This window comes from Alosa sapidissima, chromosome 6 (assembly GCF_018492685.1).
Source record: "Alosa sapidissima isolate fAloSap1 chromosome 6, fAloSap1.pri, whole genome shotgun sequence".
Classification (NCBI taxonomy): Eukaryota; Metazoa; Chordata; class Actinopteri; order Clupeiformes; family Clupeidae; genus Alosa; species Alosa sapidissima.
Window position 1 is genome coordinate 28,036,843 of NC_055962.1, and position 21,299 is coordinate 28,058,141.

General features: G+C 42.1%; 2 protein-coding genes across 9 annotated transcripts in view; one reads left to right on the top strand and one right to left on the bottom strand.

Annotated features, from left to right (window-relative positions):
* Positions 1 to 5,201: 5,201 nt before the first annotated feature.
* Positions 5,202 to 13,151, bottom strand: taf1a (TATA box binding protein (TBP)-associated factor, RNA polymerase I, A). 2 transcript variants are annotated; one of them, XM_042095984.1, is made up of 10 exons: positions 12,658 to 13,151; positions 12,363 to 12,526; positions 12,018 to 12,131; positions 11,400 to 11,598; positions 9,674 to 9,795; positions 9,103 to 9,261; positions 8,365 to 8,431; positions 8,000 to 8,138; positions 6,916 to 7,070; positions 5,202 to 5,906 (listed from the first exon to the last, which is right to left on the bottom strand). In XM_042095984.1, exons 1-10 carry the CDS (start codon positions 12,776 to 12,778, stop codon positions 5,860 to 5,862), a joined length of 1,287 nt encoding a protein of 428 aa, XP_041951918.1. In that variant the 5' UTR covers positions 12,779 to 13,151; the 3' UTR covers positions 5,202 to 5,859. The 2 variants fall into 2 exon arrangements, with proteins under 2 accessions (XP_041951918.1, XP_041951917.1); XM_042095983.1 differs by having other exon boundaries at positions 8,000 to 8,147.
* A 659-nt stretch (positions 13,152 to 13,810) lies between these two features.
* mia3 (MIA SH3 domain ER export factor 3) overlaps positions 13,811 to 21,299 on the top strand; it is a 28,515-nt gene continuing 21,026 nt past the window's right edge. For 6 of the 7 annotated variants that reach the window (XM_042094209.1, XM_042094212.1, XM_042094211.1 and 3 more), the window contains exons 1-8: positions 13,811 to 13,911; positions 14,874 to 14,908; positions 15,941 to 16,000; positions 17,712 to 17,771; positions 18,471 to 19,536; positions 19,851 to 19,958; positions 20,432 to 20,518; positions 20,907 to 20,989. In XM_042094209.1, coding sequence (XP_041950143.1) covers positions 13,812 to 13,911; positions 14,874 to 14,908; positions 15,941 to 16,000; positions 17,712 to 17,771; positions 18,471 to 19,536; positions 19,851 to 19,958; positions 20,432 to 20,518; positions 20,907 to 20,989 — 1,599 coding nt within the window. In that variant the 5' untranslated portion in view covers position 13,811. The remainder of the gene's footprint in view (positions 13,912 to 14,873; positions 14,909 to 15,940; positions 16,001 to 17,711; positions 17,772 to 18,470; positions 19,537 to 19,850; positions 19,959 to 20,431; positions 20,519 to 20,906; positions 20,990 to 21,299) is intronic. The other variant, XM_042094213.1, reaches the window with a different exon arrangement.

A 21,299-nucleotide genomic window follows, 5' to 3' on the forward strand; every position in this document is an offset into this window, starting at 1 on the left:
CTGCACCCCTCCCCCATCCACCCTTCAACCACCACCAGCACTGCCATGCCAGGGCCGCCTTGCCCTCTGCGTGAGTCACCCTCGCTGCTTTCCTCACTTGGACAGGTGTGTGAGAGGGAGCGCCAGCCAGCACAACCAGACAGCTGACTCCTCCTGAGGGAGCGGGTTGGGGCAGTGAAGCGTGTGTGTGTGTGTGGCGGGGGGGGGTCGAGCACCAGCTTGTGAAAGGTCAGTGTGGAGATGGCCAGACGGACACAGGAGAACGCTGACCTACTCAGCCTAGACGGGCCAGTGCGGTCATCGCCTATAAGGCTCCCAGGGGACTGACGCCACAGTGGAAGAAAAGTCAGCTTCATTACCGAACCGTCTCAACTTTGTTTACTCAGCCCCCTCAGTATAACCTCTTCTCAAAACATGACATAGTGCTCTAAAATGCCTTTCAATCAAATCCATAGCTATCCCCGGTGTGGCAGTGTAGACTATATGCGGACTAAGTCAGAAAACAGCTTAAAAGACTTTCCGTTCCTGAGTTCCGTTCCGTCTGAGTTTTTTTTCTGTCTAGTTTTAATACTTGCCTTAAAGTTACAATGACAATCAGCCATAAGGTTTTACGCTTCAATCTGTCAAATGCACTGACACATGGAGTGTCCAGGGACCGTGTGGTCAGCCAAAAAAAGGCGGGAGATATGATCAGCCAAAAAGAAAGAAAACGTTACCGCCTACAATCAGTCATGTCTGATTCCTATCTTTAAGTAAACTGCCGATTCAGCTCGGCTAAGCCCCAAGGACGCAAAATTAAAATGTGAATTAATTACCTGACAACCGTCGCAGACAAAACAGAGGCCAAACACATGCCTGCGACTATATTTCCCCCACTTAGTCCTACATGACCTTGTCTTTTCTAAACCATGACTTGAGTAAACCAAAGAACTGCTGCCAATACCTACTTACATCTGGAGGCTTGAGAGAATACAGGCTTGCTTAGTGAACATGACATTTAGGTTTATGTTCCAATGGCATCAGGAGAGAATGAGTGACAACCAGAGAATCATAAATCACTCACAGGAACGGGACTAATGTAACTTTGCAAATGAGAAGTGCAGACACAGAGCCTTAGCCTTGCACTAGAGATGAGGGTATGTTCATAATGAGAATGATTTTCATGTCCAATGTTCCCTCGGGTATATTGTGCTTCTCACTAATCACCACCAAGAAATGTTTTTTTTTTAGCTAATCAACAGCTAAGCAATAACCAACAATCAACAGCTAATCAACATTTGTTTTGCTCTAACATTTCAACATAGCACTTTAACATAAGAAATACACATGTCCATTTTAAGGTTTTTTCAAATCAGTTTCCAAAATGTTGTAATTATCACAGTCACTCATGCAAACTAATCTTAGTCCTCACAGAGGAGAGTTAGTCAGACGGAAAGCAGCGACCAGATGTTACTACAGTGAAAAGGCAACACGAGATCCCATCATAGTTGATGGGAGGTTGTGCATATGCAGGGTAACTCACGCTGTGACGTGACCTCCAACTGAAAATTGTGCACAGATCTCCTGTCTTGACTTTCTGTTGAGTAAGAACTTGACCCTTTCTGTGTGTGAATGGGGCTGTGAGCTATGCTTTTGGATCATAAAGTCTTCCTTTCAAATGTAGTGAACTGAAATGGTTGGTCAAGTTTAAGGCAGGCAGGCTGGTGAGGTTGATGAAACTGATGCGCTTCGATGCTGTTGCTATGCACACAGCTTGGCCAGATGGGGACCATGGCAACAAACCAGGCCAAGGTGCTGACCCCTTTTGAGGTTGTGGTCTTTTCCAGAAAGTGGGCTGTGAGAGCAAATTCCCAGACGATGTGTTTCTCTGATGCATCCTCCTTCCTCCTCTTCCCCTTCTGCCTCCCCTCACCAACAGCTGTTCTTGTGGCTTGGTCAGTGCTTTGGGGTTTGGTTATGTAAGGACAACACAATCATGCCCCCCACCCTCTCTCTCTCTCTCTCTCTCCCTCACACACACACACACACACACACACACACACACACACACACACACACACACACACACACACACACACACACACACACACACACACACACACACACACACACAGACACACACACACACTCTCCAGTGCACCATAAAATGGCACAACTTGGAAAAAAAAACACACCCTTACCAGCTTTTCCATTTTTATTACACTTGGGTCTAGTGGTTGGATGCTTAAAAACTCAATCATGTCAGAGTATTCAAGAAAAAGCACTGCGGCAATACGTGAGGCGAAGGACAACACTGAATGCTCCCTAAAATGCTGGTGAGGTGAAAAGAAAAGTGAGACATCCACTAATGTCATGCTCCTGGGGCGAAGGGAAATCATTTAAATTGTAGGTTTGAACTAAAACTTCAATTAAAGAAATTATATCAAATCAAGTGAATCAGGCAGCGTGAAACTCACTAATTGCGTATGTTCCCTTGAGTTTTTTTTTTCTGTTTTTCTTTTTTTTTTTTATTATGGCCCAGGGCCTGATCGATGTGAAGCCGGCTCCAGCAGTGGCTTCATTAGGGGAGCGTGCAGCAGCAGCAGATTGTGGGGGCTGTTGAAGAGAGTGATTCAGAGGCAGGATGGACACATTCCTCCTGAGCTGCACAGGCCTCAGCGGAGATCTCCAGCGCTTGCTCGGCACAGCACAGCAACTGAAAGCCATCCAATCAGTCAGTGCAGTTACTACATGTGCACAGCAATCTGATTAAAGCACCAATCAGGTTGTTATCAGATATGCCAGTTTACATGCTTTAACTAGTACAAATCCAATGCTGGCACATCTTCATTCACTCCTCCCACTCAATCACTTCTATTCCATCCAGGGGTGCCGCAGAAGTAAGTGTATCTATCAAGGCCGTAATCAAACCATTTTCAGTCTTAACAACTCACACACCTCACCACAAGTACTTCCTTTTGCCATTCAGTTCTTTTTAAAGCTTTTAATTATTTGCCATCTTGCTGCAACAAAGGAGCAAGATGAACACAGAAAAATGAACATGTTCGCTTATGAGAAAGCATGTCCTTGAAGAAGAATTGAGAGATTCAAAAATTCTCTAAAGAAAACAAGAGTTCTTTGGCCGCCTACTGATTCCATCAAAAAGAGCCATAGAGAGAGCAAGGACCGTAGAGAAAAGGTATCGCATCACACAATCACAAACAGTAAGAAATGTGATGAGTCTTCTGTGACCCCACACCTCCACTGAAGGGATTCATCCATCACATCCAAACACATCCAGTTGTCCACTGGTGGCACAACTCCTTTGTAATGATGCTAGAGGACAACATTGCAACAACTTATTATAACTACTTTTGCCAGAAAGAACATATTTTTTTGACAGTTGTCCTATACCTTCAGCAGGACAAGCCAAGCCTGCTGGCCCCACTCTCGTCCCTCTACATGGCGGACAGGAGACAACCCCAGCAGGACGCGCAGGTGGCGCCAGATGCACTGAGGTTGACCCTGAGCCCTGGAATGACTTATGCAGGAGAACACTGATCACTGATGCTGATACTAGACTGACGGACTGAATGGAACACAGCACCCAATGTGCAGCACAGGAAACACAAAGTCCTTCACATCTACTCAGATACTCACTTGTAATACAAGTTCAAGTTTCTTTATTTATCACATGCATAGACTAGACTTACAACAAGCACTGAAATTAATTCTTTACTCCATTCCAACTGTGCTAGCACAAATTAATAGTAATACGTTATGGAATAAAAGTTAAGTTTAAAACATGAATAAATAAGAAGCTAAAGATAAAATATATACCCCCCCAGATCCTACCCATAGATATAATAAAACCTTGTACTACTAAAAGTGCTCACTAAAAGTGGATCCAGGGCTCAAAGTGCAAGGTGCATTGTGCAGTTCATGAGGGAGGTGCATGTCATGTTTAGATTCAGGAACCTAACAGCTTGTGGATAAAAACTCCTCTCGAGTCTTTCTGTGTTAGACATGATGCTCCTGAATCGCTTGCCTGATTTCAGTTACTGAAATAGGCTGCTGGCGAGTTGGAGGTGTCTTTTAAAATCTTGATAGCCCTACTCCAACATCTCTTCTGATGGAGTTCGTCCAGGGATGGGAGCTGAACCGCATAAATCAGAAATACACATCTTGTTGATGAATATTGCGTGCTAAATGTTTGTTTTCCAGGTTATTCAACCTCAGGTGCATTCATTTGATCAGCATTTAAGACTTGTTTCTTCGTTTAACACATTTTATTGATTGATTTTCTGCCAAAAAAGACCATTCTGAACTACAACAATTGTTTGAATCTTAGTTCTACAGTCGTATATTATTAGTGGTAGGCTATAGTAGTTTAATGACACTTTTTGTTGAAACTCCGGTAACACTTTACTTGAAAGTATCGACATAAGAATGACATGACACCGTCATGACACATGAAACCTAACCCTAATCCTAACCTCTAACCCTAATCCTAAACCTAACCTTAACTTATGACAAAAAAACGAATGTCACTAAATACTTAAAACTAACAGAAGCGTTATGTCATAAACGTTTATGACACGTTCATGACAGTGTCATGTCACTTTTATGTCAACACTGTCAAGTAAAGTGTAACCGAAACTCCTGTTTGCGTGACTGAATCTTCTCCCCCACTTCTTTCTGACCCATCTCTGTGCACAGTAGATACTTACAGGATGTCCTTACATCATGCTTTTTGTTCAACCTGACACCATGTTATACCCGCTAACCAAGTAGCCCTTACATTGGAAAGAGATTGTTCGGACTTGTTTACTCTGTTGGTAATATGTTATTGTCAGTCTCTCACAATATGGGTCTTCGTTATTATTTCCTGAAAAACTGAGGGCATTGTAACACTGTGGCTGTGTAAAGATTTTAGCAGCGTTTCCTAAACATGGAGAGCTCATCAGAATGCCCAGTGACGTGTGAAACTGGGATGTGAACGACGCAGGTGTAAAGTACCTGAGGCAGCATCAACACAGATGCTGTTCGGCTTCCTCAGTGTATTCTTGTGTTAGGTTTTCATATGAATGGACACTAGCTAGATCACCGTTTGCGAGCACGCAAATCAAATTATGGAAATCGGCAAATCAGGGACGTACCCATCCTTCCAAGGTTGAGAAAGAAATACACATCAAAAACATCATCTTCGTACAATAGGTTTTATTATTTCATTATTAACAGCTGCCAAGTGGCTGAGTTTTACAAAAATAAAACTTTTAAAGATTTTATTATTCATCAAGGCTCAGTGAGTCTGACACCATTTGGGTTTAAAGTCTATGTGGTCCAAATACATGCCATGTAAACAGAGACTCTCAAACAAACACTCATAAATCTCCCTCTGAGATGGCCAAAAATGTACATACAAAAATGTATTTGTACATGAAATGGTGGCAGTTTTACAGGTAGCCGGTAAAACTAGAGCCTGTGAAAGCATGATCACAAATCCCTAACCTGACAAGGCACACATTTACAAAGTTTGTGTGTGCACGTCTGTTAGTGTCTGTGTTTAGGTCAGTGTGTCTGTGGTGTTCTTCTCCCCCCACCCCCTCACACACACTCACACACACGTCTGTCAGATCTTTTTGGCAACCATATTCAACCACAAGGGTGGAAAATGCTTCACCACATCATGAGTGCCACCTTGTGGTAAAAATAATTCCAGTTTCTCTTGAACATTCCAAGACATACTGAGGTGCCTACATTCATAGTCAGCTGACAGATGCATCAATTAAGAGTTTTACAAAGGTAATATCTCCTGCCCTTCGACTCAACATGTGTCCACAGCGGAGAAGTCCGAGACTCATTTTTCTGTTCCCACATTCAGGCATTATCAGTCAACAGTTTAGCAGCTCTGCGGTACTCAGCATCTGGAGATAAAAAAAAGAAGACGACGCATATCTCATCAACTCTTCCTTTCCTGGACCAAGTTGAGGTTAAATTCATGGATTTAATTCCCTGCTTCCCACACAGTATTAAATGTAAGTCCCTTAATATTACGGTACACAAAGATTTTCAAATGAGGCACAGCACTCAAAGAATCCTCCATAGAAATGTATGGGGTAAGTTTGTAACTCCGATATGGCAGTTTGCCCCTTCCTGCAATGTTATTTTAGTGTTTTTGGGTGACATATTTATATTGTTCAATTCAGTTTTAACCCCGCCTGGTGTACTTTTTTATATATCAATATGACCTCATTTATGTATGCCTCCCCATTCATGTTAATAGGAAAATAGCTGCCCAAAATAACTGCCCGAAGCGCTTTACCAAGATGACCGTGGCTGACTTTGATTAAACCAAGAGTTGAGCTCATTACGTTTTTCATCTCCTGCATGACCATCATGTTTACACTGATTTAAATCAGGCATGCACTTAAGATCTTGGACAGACAGAAGACATGGCCTGGGACATTTATTCATTCACTACATAGTCCACGACAGTTAATGAGTGAATGTCCCGAGGCACATAGGCGTCATAAGGGGCAAGAGCGAAGAAGGGGACACATCTGCTATGGTGATGTCAGTTTGGCTACTTGCTTAGTAAACAGATGTGCAGTATGATGAAAGCAAGAGGCACAGGACATGGCGAAGCTTCACAGGAGGCTGCAGCGTCCATACCACATTGGGTCCAAGTACCCAGGGGGACTCGGGTTCGAGTCTGAGCCGTGGTCATTTCTCAATCTCACCCAATAAAGGCAAAAAAGCCCCAAAGTATACTTAAATCAACACCAAAGAGTTTTTTTGTACCTTAAAATAATGTTTCCAAAGTCGTTCCAGTGGTTCATCAACTCGTAACAGGGTGAACGGCACTTCTGCATTCGCTTTTCACGACCCTCTATCAGCTATAACCGCACTATGCAAGCACACCGGCACACTCACCCTTCCCAGCAAGGTTTGGAACGACCAGGATCTTGAGCATCAGCAGGTCCTGGTCCACCCTGGCGTCCTGTCTGGCGTGGTAGGTTCTGAAGTGCAGCGGCATCCACAGCTCTTTCCTCTTATGCCACTCCTGTGCAAGTACGTCCACGCGATGCCTGACGCATTCAGAGACATCAATTTCAAAATGTAAAAATCTAAAAACTATGGAGCAAACAAGATGATGATCTTTTACATGTTAAGGAATGAAATACAGAAATTCTGGTGAAATTATTTTTAAAATGTAGGGTCTAAAACAGGGGTGGGCAAACTTTTTGGCTCAAGGGCCACATTGGGTTTTGAAAACTGGCCGGCGGGCCGCACAACAACCCCCCTACCCACCCCACCACCCCCCACGACACACACATAAAAAATACATTTATTATAGCCTATAATTTAGTATGAAAAGTATTTGTTTTAAAATATGAATTGCTTAAAAATGCTGCTAATTTTATGCTGTTTAACAAATGTATAAATTGTGCACTGTCGCTTTAAGACAGTCGCTTTAATTCACGTTTATTTGATCTTCTGCCTGCTCTGCTATGGCTATCGCTGTACTGGGCCCTCTCACAGTTTTTAAATGGTCAGTAGTGGGAACTACTGTTGCCTTCAAAGTTTCTTATAAGAAGGAGATATCAATTATCAACAATGACAAGCGAGCTGGAACCTGCGGAACATGATGTTATCTCTATTTAACATGATGTTTTGACATTGACATAATGTTCTCTAAGGAGAGTGAAAAGCAGTTTAAAGCTAACCAACGTCGTCTCTATCGCAGGAAAAAAATAGCGAGCAGCCTGATAACCAAATGAAATGCTCGGCGGGCCGGATGAAAGTGCTTGGCGGGCCGCAGTTTGCCCACCCCTGGTCTAAAATATCCCTCGGTATGAATAAAAAAAATCTATCTATCTATCTATCTATCTATCTATCCCACTACACTGTCCAACCCAATAGAAAAAGACTAAAAAGTCTATAGATCAGCACTCCTCTTCTTGATTTTATATACAAGTAAGCAGTTTGTATAGGCATACATTATAGCAATATTTACCTTTTCAACAGTGAGACAATAACGTCCCACAGGCACTTCCACGCATAAGGGTTTTGCTTCCAGCTGATGTACTCAAGAAGGTCCATGATCACCTGAAGTGCCCTCTGAATTTTATAATCATCATCATCATCATCATCGTCATCATCGCCTGCAAAAAGACAGGATACATTTCATTAGATTGTAAAGTGAAATGTAACACCAAAATCATTTACTAACTGCTTTACATGGAGTGCTAGTTAAAACTGCCTTCTGTTTCACTTCTTTTCTAGTAAACGTGGTCAACAGAGCAACTATCCAAATGTTTTTTAATTGTACAATATTAATGGACAGAACTACAGGATAGAAATGAATTGAATTAGCAATACCTGAGTTAAGCAGAAAGAAGCAATATTGCAACATCAGCTTATGAGAAGGTACCAGTGCCTGCAGAATCTGTGGCAAACAATACCATGAATCAGTAGAAGTATAAGTATATATATATATATATATATATATATATATATATATATATATATATATATATATATATATATATATATATATATACACACACACACACTCTTTTGACACACTCAGCACACAGTGAGGTGAAGCACACGCCGAGCTGCCTGCAACAACAGCGGCGCTCAGGGAGCAGTGAGGGGTTAAGGTGCCTTGCTCAAGGGCACTTTAGCTGTGCCTACTGGTCGGGGTTCGAAACGGCAACCCTCCGGTTACAAGTCCGAAGCGCTAACCAGTAGGCCACGGCTGCCCACATCAGTTTAGTCTCGCCCAGTGCAGTGGCTTAAAGTGGTGATTTACTTTGGCATAGTGATACTGCCTTTCAGGCTATGCGATTTCAGGATATTTGAACAGAAATCATTTACAGGCCTTGGTGTTGGGACGTACTCTACTCATGATACAGACAATGGCTTGAACAAAATCTGAGACGGTGCAGCAACAACCTCATCTGATTTGACATGAAATGACTCGAATGCAAACACAAATAAGAGAAAATTCGTTCAGATGTCGCTCCCTGCAAGAGTCCCGATGTTTTGTCGGTCAAAACAACACAAGATTCATTCCATCTTTAAAGAAAAGAAAGAACAGCATCTATGCAGTACCTCCAGCACTTCCATTAGCTTCCTCTTTGGGGCATTGTTTCTCCTCAGAAACTCATACAGGTATACATGGGCATTCGGATTTGCTGGGAATGCCTTGTCATACGCGTAATCCTTCAGAACCTTTTCAGCTCCTTCTTTATCATTGTAGAATTCGAGCATCTAAAAATACATTTTTGATAGGTCAATTTTAGTTATTCACAAAAACTATATTCTAATGATTAGAGAGGGAATATGTGACCTACACAAACCCAAAGGGCCTGTTTCCCCATACATAGATTACTCAAACTTCCATGAAAGTCTCCATGAAAAAAACTTTTTTGTCTAGGACTAAGCTTAATCCATGTATGGAAAACAGATACCAAAAGCTTTGATTCTAAAAGAAAAAAAAAAAAAAAGAAAAAAAAAACATAATTCTAAATGGACCACCGTGTCAGTGCCAGTTATTGGGCGGGTTTGAGCTAACTACAACAATAGCCACATTCTTTATGGTGTGTTTGCTAATGAGAACATTAGCTTTTGAAGAAACTTCTGATATACATGTAGGCCAGGGGAATGTACTAAGGTTGCTCACCTCAACGTAGGCGAGCACAAAAGAGTCCCAGATGCCAGGCGATCTAATGACTTCCTGTAAGGTAACAGAGGCTTGCCGGAAATAGCTGTGCATCTCTGGATTACTGCCATCACCATTGTGATCTGAAACATGAGACAAGAGGTCAAGGTTTAAGGTATAGTCTGAGGAGTTTTTTTTTTTTAGTGCACAACAAAAAGAGGAGTAAAAAAATCCCCAATATTTCTGAACATTATGTGTGCACACCTGATTTCTTTTGTGTCAGGTTAGATGGTCTTTTGTGTCAGGTTACTCTGCTTCATGAACAGAAGAAGAAAAACTGTGTTTAACCCATTCGCGCTGGATGCTGCATGACGCAACATTGACCCTCCTGCTGGATGACGCAACATTGACCCTCCTGCTGGATGCTGCATGACGCAACATTGACCCTCCTGCTGGATGCTCCGTAGCGCAACATTGACCCTCCCACTGGATGCTGCGTAGCGCAGCATGCTTTTTATTTCATGTTTCTAGGTGCTACAGAGGCTTAGATATTAAATTTTGGTAGACGTTGAGAATTTTTAGAAATGTTTTCAGAAAACCCTCAGGAAATAAGGTTATTTAGTCTAGAATGCCATAGGATTCTATAGGCATTTTTAGCAGGCATTTTAAGAGTAAATGGGTTAACCAAACAGCTCTTTAAAACTCTTAAAAACAACTTTTTCCATTTTATTTAAGTTATTAATTTAGTTAATCAACCTTATATCAACCTTGTTTATATCAACCTTGTATTAAGAAAAATGTGTTTTTATGTAAAAGTGTAAAAGGGTCACCATTTGGTGAGATGCATAAGGCACAAACTAGAGCCAAAGTGTGTTTCTAAAGCCTAAAGCTAATAAGCTTAATCCAACCACCCAGTCACGCAAATTAGACAGGAATAACTGTTTTTCCATTGCAGTTTTAACAGCATCATTGCTAAGCAAATTACATTTCGAAGTGAAGGCATGTATTGTTCAAGTCAATAACTTGACCACGTGGATAACTAGAGCCATTTTATCATGAAATGTACCATCCAGTCATATTTCCCCATCATATTTCAATGTGAAAGAAAAGTGTGCCTGAAATAAGCAAACATGTTTTTTGAAGGGTGATCATGTATTTAATGCTGTGGATAAATTGAAAAGAAGTTTATAAAAAAAAATAGAAAATTGCATAGTGGAAAAGGCACCCGTTACATAGGATGACAGAAAAGCTGTGTCTTTGATTGGTAGAGATCACCGTTGGCATGGAGATGTTTAGATTTCACCATTGTGTCTGTTGCACAAAATATTTACAGCACAATAACTTTAAAAAACAAACAAAAAAACAGCGAATAAGGCATTTGTCGAGAAGAAGGAGAAGTGCAAAACAAATTTACATTTGCGGGTGCAAATTTACAAAGTGCAAAACAAATTTAAGTTTCCGAGTGCAAATTTACAATGTACAAGCAAACAAACATGTCATCAAACAAAATTACAATCTAAAACAAATGTACAACCCTGTGATCAAACACCTACCGAGGCATGCAGGGGCATTTCCCCCCTGTATCAGCTGAAACACACCCCATAATCAAATCCAAGGGGACTGACACCACATTCAAATTCTGTATGGAACTAGGTCTGGTTACGTCAGGCTACTACACTGGCATATGACATCAAATACCATCTCAAATAACTAACATTATCTATTAATAATTACAAATTTGTCTCACCTGCTTCCTCTCCCAGGGATCTTCTGTGGTTCCAAGTGATGTAATCCAGGAAGCCGCGGTAAACACGGATGAGAGTCAAATCTTGTGACTGGGCAGCAGACTGTTTGCCATATCTCCAGCTCTCTGCAACGGATAACTGCCTTTTGGCCTCCTCAAGTTGCCCATTCTTTAGCAGATGGAAGGCATGATCTAGACTAATCTGCAGAATGGGGATATTACAATGTGCGGAATGGAATGTTTAGATTATGTCTCACACCTGATATCCTGAACAAAACTATAAGAGGATGTCAACAATGAATTAAGATTGTTAGTGATTTCCAAGGGACCTCTGTAGATTTTGATTAAATAAACAAAAAGTTAATGGTAAATTCTCCCCCCACCCCTATCATTGAATAAAACTGAAATCTCAACAAATTTGTAGATCATATGATGTATTCATTACAGATATACTATATACTAATGTGTATATGCTGATGGTCAAACCAACCAAAAATCCTATATTGTTTGCACCTCCAAGTGGTCTGTGACGTAAGTTTGTGTGAAAGAATAAAACAAATCCAAAACAAGTTAAGCTATGCAAGAGTCGGTAGATGAAACAAGCCTAAACCACGTACACACCTTGGCAAAGTTTTTTACCCCAAAGTTTTTCATTCGTTCATAGAGATCAATTATGTCCTCAGGCTTGGAGTTGGGATGGTGGTGTAAAATCTCACAGCCAAGACGCCACATGATCTGAAGAGGAAATTTGTAGACATATCTGTTCAACACACTTACTTAATTAAGCGGTTCTTTCGAGTTATGGTTTGTATATTACAGTATTTGCTTATTTTCATTAGGCTATTGATCAATGATATTGCATTGACATTGTTGTTTATTATGCCTATTTTCCTTAATGCAGTCTTACCAATATTTTTAAAACCGCTCTGTGTAAGCTACAACTGTTTAATTAAGCTGTAAAGATACCTCTGGTGACATAAGTTGATTCCCAGTAGAGGTGTCCTCAAGTGCTTGTGTATAATAAGATATATATTTAGCTGCGTCCTCCCACCGATGATGGAGCATTGCGTCCTTAATGGCCAAAAGGCAGAGCTTTATGGTCTTATGGAAACCAGACATGTTCGACCTCTCTGTGTTGAAATAAAAGCGCTTTTAAGCAAAAATGCTGTGCCTTTTATTGGTGTTATTATAAAGCAATGTGACATACTGTATGCTACCATGAAATTGGGATAAAGGGAGATGTCGTCTGTGAAAAACCCACCTGGAAATACTGCTGGCGGCAAGAGCAAGGATGGTGTCAATTTAACGGTACCTCGAACCCATGTGTCATCATCAGACTCATCTGCACCTGCCACGTTCAGCTCAACTTCGATATCGTCCATTGTGTTCACTGCCTAAACCCTATAGCCTATAGCCTACCAGAGCTGAATGCGCAAAATACAACCAAACACAGAAAGTACACTGGGTAACGTCAAAGAGCGATCATCTTTTCCAAACTAGCAACGATTTCCTTTTCCCGTCTAGGGCATCCTAAAATTCAGCACTGTATCAAATCCTTCCACTTCACGACACTGCTCTCCACCGCCTCACGTCCCACTAGAAAACGGAATTCACTCAGATAACTTTATAATGACCTAAAGGACTTTAGTTCACTCCATAACGGAGTGGGAATAAGTAGCTCCCGGTTTGGAAAAGGCCCAGAGAATGCAAGACAGTCCCGAAGTCTTCCAAAATTTCCTGTTTGTACCGGCTTTAATGCCTATTGGTTACTTTGACTTCTTCTACGTTAAATGCGGCGAGGAGGAAAGGGGAAATAAAACACTCCCCCCTACTGACCATTGGTGGAGGTGTAGGCTACACTAACAGAATTAAACCAGAGAATGAATAGACAGGCTCTGATTAAACTACAGTTTCAAGCGCGAATAAAATCGCGTGCTAGGCAGCATAGGGAAACCCAAGCTAGGCTATATAAAAATTGTATACAAATGTAGATGTAGATAGATAGATAGATAGATAGATAGATAGATACTTTATTGATCCCTAGGGGAAATTCATGTATGGCCTACTTGCTGTGGAAATAAATGTAGACCTACAGTTTTATTGTTTTTAATGCTACTTCGAGCACCCTTTGCTACATCACCTTAAATTGCTCAATTGAGTTCACAAGACATCAGCGAATTACAGGCTATAGCCTACTACGAATATATTGTGAATTAAGTTATTATCACACATAGGCTACTGTAGGCCTATAATTCAGTGTCATCACATGGCGCAGCAACGAAATTCTGAAACTGTGATGAGTAGGCCTAGATGATGACACAACAATGTAGGGCTAAGTGTACGTACGTCACTATTCCATTGCCATGGTGCGAGCGCTTCAAATATTCTTATAACTTTAGTTTCCGTCACTTGACAATGCAACTCGTGCTTGTCAACATGGAAAGAAGAAATGGTAGATTTTATGTGATATTATGCCTAATTGCAGCTTTCTCCTTCACTGTAGCACAGGACGCAAGTAAGTAATCGCAGTCTGATAAATCTTTAAATGGTAAATAATATCATATTGTAGGCCTATAGATGTTATTTTTACACCCCGTGGTTGAAAGGTTAATGGGTCAGGCCTATGCTTTCCTTTATTATTTTCTCTAGATATCTTAGCTTAGCCTAGGCTAGACATTGGATAAAAGATTCCATTTGGAACAAACAAAGTAGCTATCAAACTATCAAAATCTATCTATCTATCTATCTATCTGTCTATCGCGACCTTTTTTTAAATTGTCCTAGAATTGTTGAGAGAATTGCTTTAAAAAGCTTAAACTTGCATGTTGTTCGGCTAAAAATGCGTCAGCCAAATGTAGGCTAATGTAGCCTACTGTAATGTAATCTATCTATCTATCTATCTATCTATCTATCAACAATCTAGCCTATCTACCGGTATCTATCTATCAATTCAAGAGTAGGCTTAACCAATTGAAAATGTTAAAATTCAACTGACCTAAAGGCCACCAATGGTAATGTCTAACCAACCAATAGAAAAAGGTTTTACTGACATGTAATTTCATTAAGACACACCCACTTCCATTGACGCTTCCACTATTCATAGGCCAATTCTTATTGGTGGGCGGGGCTACAAAGACACGCCCATTAGTCTACATGGATATTCATCTCAAAAGCCATTTCTTTTGATGTCATAATGGCAAAGACACACAATCATATATTTCGTTTTTTAAGCATTTAGTACCATTTAACTCTGAGTTGCTTTGGAGAGAATGGCCATTGTAATATAATTGACATGGAAGTCGTTTTGGAAAAAAGTGTCTGCTAAATGAATAAATGTAATCCAGGTATAAAATATTTTGCATGTCACTTCCTTGACCTGGAGCATATCCAATCACATTGTCCAGTGACATAATTCGCCAACAATGTCACTTCCTTTGTTGTCAACCATCCCTGTCCCCTTCTCTTCTCTCTCCCCAGGCTGGGAGCAGACCCCACGGCCTGATGAAGTTTGGGTGAGTATTAACTTTGTAGACTGCGCCGAACTGACGCCGTTAAAGGGAATGACAGATGTCATTCTCATTGGTTTAAATGATGTTACGCCCCAAACACACCCATGACTGATTAAAAATACCTAGGAACACCTTGTTGCGCCATGCGCTCGACGTTTGATAACGAAAACCCTCCCATGTGTGGACTGGACATCCTACTAAATTTGAATAAGCTTTTGACGAGTGACGATGCGCTTTTCACTGTCATGATAGGGCCCTCTATGTCAGAATGGGAAAGAAAGCTGATCTAAGCAATTTTGAGCTGGTGTGGTATTTCACAGCCTGTTACTGGGATTTTCACGCACAACCATTTCTAGGGTTTACAAAGAATGGTCTGCAAAAGAAAAAAACGGCAGTCCTGCGGCAGTCCTGTGGGCGAAAATGCCTTGTTAAAGCTATAGAGGTCAGAGGATTCAGATTCAGATTCAGATTTTATTTGTCACATACATACAATGCAGTGAAATGTTACAATCGGCTCCATGCTAAGTAAAAAACACACAAACTGACACAGAAACAATGCACCGAAAACAGTAACAGACAAGAAACAATACATTCAAGATGTCAGGGGAGTCTCTCAGGCCTAGTCCACACGTACCAAACCGATCTTTTTTTCCTCCGTCTTCCCTGGAACCGTATCAAGAATATTTGCGTCCAAACGGATCCATCTCAACACGACTCAACACGTTACTTCATACCCCAGGCCTATAGGTGGCACTGTGTCTTTACAGAAATTCACCAAAACTTGCAAAACGTGCGCTTTAAAAACCGACAGAATAGGCTACGGCGAAATGTGATGGGGGAACCTCACTAATCACCACCAATGTGCAGCACCCACCTGGTGCACGGTAGCCATTAGGCGAAATGGCTAGTGCAAGGAAACCAGAATTGTTTGTGTGGACTGATGGTGAACTGTCAACTGTAGTCAACTGTAAAACTAATAAACTTTATTTTACGAGTTGTCATTGTTTGCCATCTGTGTACATGTGTCTGTTATAGACTACCCTAAGGCCTTCAATGCAGCACGCCCGGCCTTCTGACTTCTGGAGACCTGCACCGGTGAGTACCAATATCATAGAGTCATGTTAGTGATGGGTCTTAACATAGGGTGCTCTGTGTTGTTAAACAGTGTGGGTCCACAGTCTTGGGGGGCAGATAAACAACAACACATTACATTTATATAGCGCTTTTCACGACACTCAAAGTGCTTCACAGTGATGGGGGAACCTCACTAATCACCACCAATGTGCAGCACCCACCTGGTGCACGGTAGCCATTAGGCGAAATGTTTGTGAAGGGTGCAGTCCCGTCCTTTATTTGGCTAACGCAGGTAGGCCTACTAATCACCTTTACTTTCTTTGGTTGTAGGATAGTCCGTGATTCACATTAGTTTTGGCTATCACCGCAATTAGGCTACTAAACGCAAGGCGCAAGATTTCGGGCAGTGCGTTTACAGGATTCGTTTGGACGCTCGGCCAAGACGAAGCAAAACCTCTGCGTTTAACCTAAAAAGCGTCTCCGTGTGGACAGGCCCTCAGTCAATAGGCGTGTTCGACTTCAGGCAGATCTGTGCAGATCTGACTTGATGTGATGCATGCTGGGTTGAACACAATGCATACTGGGATGGACGCAATGCTTAGCCTACTGGTTAGAAATTTTGTCCGACTTCTGTCAGCCGGGGAGGGACTTACCACCGTGACACCATGTCACATGACCTTAAAATATCGCGGGAGTCTTAGCCTGCAGACAGATCTTGCAGTTGCCTTCCACGAGCTGCACGAGCTGAAACACGCCCTCATGACGTCAGTTCAAAGACGTGATAGGGCCATTTGGGAGGAATGTCCTCATGACGATTTTGACAGAAGTCTCATGCTGCTTCTTTATGTTGGAATATGTGAAAATAAACAGAAATCGAAGGGATACCTTCTCATACGTGATTTCTGCAACAATGGTAGGCTAGCCTACTGAAAATGTTTGGATATTCTGTTATTTTCTACTGTTGGTTAAATAGATAGACACACATATAGGGAAAACACTTGATATTGAATTTATGTGCTACAAAGTAGGCCTGTTAACTGTATGACAACAGTGGTTTATTTAAACTACATCATAAGAATTTATTTCGTCAGTCATCATGCTCATTTTAATGAGTAAGAATGAAAGTTCTGCTGTGTTTATTACAAACAACATTCCGCGATATCTCCTGTGATGTCTCCCGCGAGTCACGTCAGGCAGACTGTAGCCTGTCTGTCCGGGATGAGCTGCCCTCTGTTGTAGCTCCTCCCGGCTAGGCTCTGAAGGTCACGTTTACGTAGTAAGCCAGACCAAGTCAGACTCAGTCCATCTCAACAAGCCTATTGCCGCCAGTGTACAGTATCTGTTTCCTAAATGAAGCAGAGAGAACAGACCATGGTCTGGGTGGCAGGGGGCTTTCAGTATTTTTGTAGTCTTGTCCTTGCACCGCTTGGTATAGATGTCCCCTAGGTTAGGGAGTTGCCCCCCTATGGTACGTTCAGCTGAATGTACCACTCTCTGCAGAGCCTTATGGTCCTGCATGGTGGTGTTTCCATACCAAGTGGTGATGCACCCAGTCAGGATGCTCTCAAGGGTGCTGGAGTAAAAGCTCTGCAGGACTGTTTTGGATGCTTTGAATTTCTTCAGCCTCCTTAGATGGTACAGTCTCTGCCTGGCAGGAGAATGGGCCGATAAAGCAACGTCCATAGATCTGAGTTGTCATTGTTTGCCATCTGTGTACATGTGTCTGTTATAGACTACCCTAAGGCCTTCAATGCAGCACGCCCGGCCTTCTGACTTCCGGAGACCTGCACCGGTGAGTACCAATATCATAGAGTCATGTTAGTGATGGGTCTTAACATAGGGTGCTCTGTGTTGTTAAACAGTGTGGGTCCACAGTCTTGGGGGGCAGATAAACAACAACACATTACATTTATATAGCGCTTTTCACGACACTCAAAGTGCTTCACAGTGATGGGGGAACCTCACTAATCACCACCAATGTGCAGCACCCACCTGGTGCACGGTAGCCATTATGCGCCAGAACGCTCACCACACACCAGCTTGGGGTGGAGAGTGAGGGAGTGAATAAGCCAATTACACTGGGGGGATGATTAGGAATGAGCAAGGACACCTACTCTTTGCGATAAGTGCCATGGGATCTTTAATGACCATAGTGAGTCAGGACCTCGGTATAACGTCTCATCTGAAGGACGGCATTTCCTGCAGTACAGTGTCCCCGTCACTGAACTGGGGCATTGGGATCGATATTTTTGGCCAGAGGGAAGAGTGCCACCTACTGTGGCCACCCACCAACACCTCTTCCAGCAGCAGCCTAGTTTTCCAAAGAGGTCTCCCATCCAAGTGCTAACCAAGCCCACACCTGCTTAGCTTTAGTAATTCAGCAAAGACCATTGGTCTCGCTGCTGGCTCAACCTTAAAGCAGTGTCCACCAAGATCTGAGTTATCATTGTCTGCAATCTGTGTATGTGTCTTTGTTATACTGTATGCTCAGGGCCCAGGGTCTTCGCCTGAGCCTCAATGGATGAGGGACGCCAAAGCTCTCTGCATGTCTGCTCTGGGCTGCCCACCAATGTCCACTAAGGGGTTCAGACAACCTCCTCCATTCATACACCCTTCCATTGGACCTACCCCACTGGACTGGCCTCCTCACTTGACTGGAGCTAATGGACCCATGATATGGGACTCCCAAGCTCCAATGATGTCCACTGAGGGCCTCGGACAACCTCCTCCATTCAAACAGCCGTCCATTAGACCTGCCCCACACAACGGCCTGCCTCCTCACTTGATGAAAGCTAATGGACACAGGATGAGGGACTTCCAAGCTCCAATGATGTCTACTGAGGGCCTCGGACAACCTCCTCCATTCAAACAGCCGTCCATTAGACCTGCCCCACACAACGGCCTGCCTCCTCACTTGATGAAAGCTAATGGACACAGGATGAGGGACTTCCAAGCTCCAATGATGTCTACTGAGGGCCTCGGACAACTTCCTCCATTCAAACAGCCGTCCATTAGACCTGCCCCACACAACGGCCTGCCTCCTCACTTGATGAAAGCTAATGGACACAGGATGAGGGACTTCCAAGCTCAAATGATGTCTACTGAGGGCTTCAGAAAACCTCCTCCATTCAAACAGCCGTCCATTAGACCTGCCCCACACAACGGCCTACCTCCTCACTTGATGAAAGATAATGGACACAGGATGAGGGACTTCCAAGCTCCAATGATGTCTACTGAGGGCCTCGGACAACTTCCTCCATTCAAACAGCCGTCCATTAGACCTGCCCCACACAACGGCCTGCCTCCTCACTTGATGAAAGCTAATGGACACAGGATGAGGGACTTCCAAGCTCAAATGATGTCTACTGAGGGCTTCAGAAAACCTCCTCAGGTCAAACAGCCATCCATTAGACCTGCCCCACACAACAGCCTGTCTCCTCTCTTGATGAGAACAAATGGATCCATGTTGCTCCGTGGACCCATGCCTCTTGAGCCGCGGTTAACACCACTGCCTCATGTCTCAGATACATCGTTCAGACCACCTGCTCCACAGTGCAGTAAGTGCAACAGGGCTGTTCATTTGTTGTTGTCACTACAAAACATTCTAATGTCGCTTGTTTAATGGAACTACCTCAGGCAGCAGAATTAAAGTAACAATGCTAGAATATTCAAACTGGATATTGAATGATGTTAGTAAATGAGCTTGATGAGATTATGAGTTTCATTGACCATAAATCAGGAGCAAGGTTTGGGACAATATGATGTGTTTAGTAGCGATCCTGTGTAGTAAATCCATCAAATCCTTTTTTCTTATACCGGTATTACCATGATGGTAACATTTCATATGTTTTGTCTTGTTTTCTTCTATGAGGCTCTGCAGAAACATCTTTTATACTTAGCTTTGACATTGGACTGAGAATGGCAAGGAAAGACAGCTTTGCTTTGGCTGTACTCCCACAAGAGCAATATCTGGCTTATGGTAAGTGGCTAAACTACATGAACTATCTTTATTCTCTCCCCTAAAGCCATGTACTTTCAATGTGAAACACACATTTCTTAAAAGGCTTCCACTGTAGCTCTTTGCTCCAACCTTTAGGCCTGGGCTTGTACCTTAAAACCAGGGGGTAAGGATTTGAAGAGTTAGCTTTAGCCAATTAGCATCATAGTAGGCCTCCACCATCTTTACAAATGGGGTCTAGGATTATCAGCCTATCCCCATGAACAATATAATTTGTGGCCATCTGTAAGGAGGCCCCTAATTGTTTTTTGTTTTTTTAAAGTATCTGGACGCACTAGATATTTGGATATTTTTGGTCAAAGTAGCTAGCCTAGCAAGGACCTGGATAATTCCTTCCTCTCTCTAGTTCTGTATTGCCCAAATATGTACCTGAAGTTCACTGAATGTATTGCAATCCCTGTCTGATGCTGGTCCACTGGTGATGTGCTCTTCAGGAACATCTCTCACCACTGTTGCAAAAGAGGAGATTTTTGCCTTGGCAACTCTGCCAATTCAACAGTGTCCAGTCACACCTTGTAGTGGTAAGTACCTAGTGTATGTGGCCAGTAAGGTTTTTTGTAGCCTGTCACTGAACCTGTTGAGTATTGAGTATTAGGCTCAATCCAGTCACTTATCATTATAACAAATCAAGACTTGTGGGTAGATTGAAGGTGTCTGTTTGAGTCATCATTGTTAGCAGGGACATAAACACACATAATATACTACTACTACTACTACTACTACTACTAATAATAATAATAATAATATGTTTATAATACATATATATTTATACATATACTTCAGTAAAACTTTTCAGTACATTTCAGTTCTAGTAGTTTTCTGCTTTTTGTGTTGCATGTGAGATGTTGACTGTCACACAAGCAAGTTGTATTAGAATGTAATTCTCAGCTCCATTTGTTCATTTCACAGCAATGCTGACTGACATATTGGTAGACCCAATGAATCCCACCTTGAGCTTGCCTATAGCAACCAACTATGGAAAGCAAGACAAGGTAAAGTTTTGTAGGCCTAACACATTGGCCTGCTGGATATATATGATATAAGTTTTGGCACAAGTGTACAATAGTATAGGAGAGCTATGACAGAAATATCAAAAAGTCAGTTTTATAGATCTTTCTATTCAGACTTTAGTTGTGAATTTCATTTGATTGTCATCACATTCAGTGGGTATTACAAGACATTAAAATCACCATCAGCACTATCCCCATATTTATTTCAGTTCAGATATCTTTATTTTAGGATTTAAGAACACATAGTAAGTCAGGTAAAAGGAGAATGATGCTGTGTGTCTTGTGTATTCAT

Bases quoted from the DNA above. Each gene is read 5' to 3' on its own strand.
- taf1a (XM_042095983.1), bottom strand. From the start codon at position 12,778: ATGGACGATATCGAAGTTGAGCTGAACGTGGCAGGTGCAGATGAGTCT. The intron at 12,527-12,657 runs GTGGGTTTTTCA...ATTTCAACACAG, and splicing joins GCCGCCAGCAGTATTTCCAG to AGAGGTCGAACATGTCTGGT. The intron at 7,071-7,999 runs GTAAATATTGCT...TGAATGCGTCAG, and splicing joins ATTGTCTCACTGTTGAAAAG to GCATCGCGTGGACGTACTTG.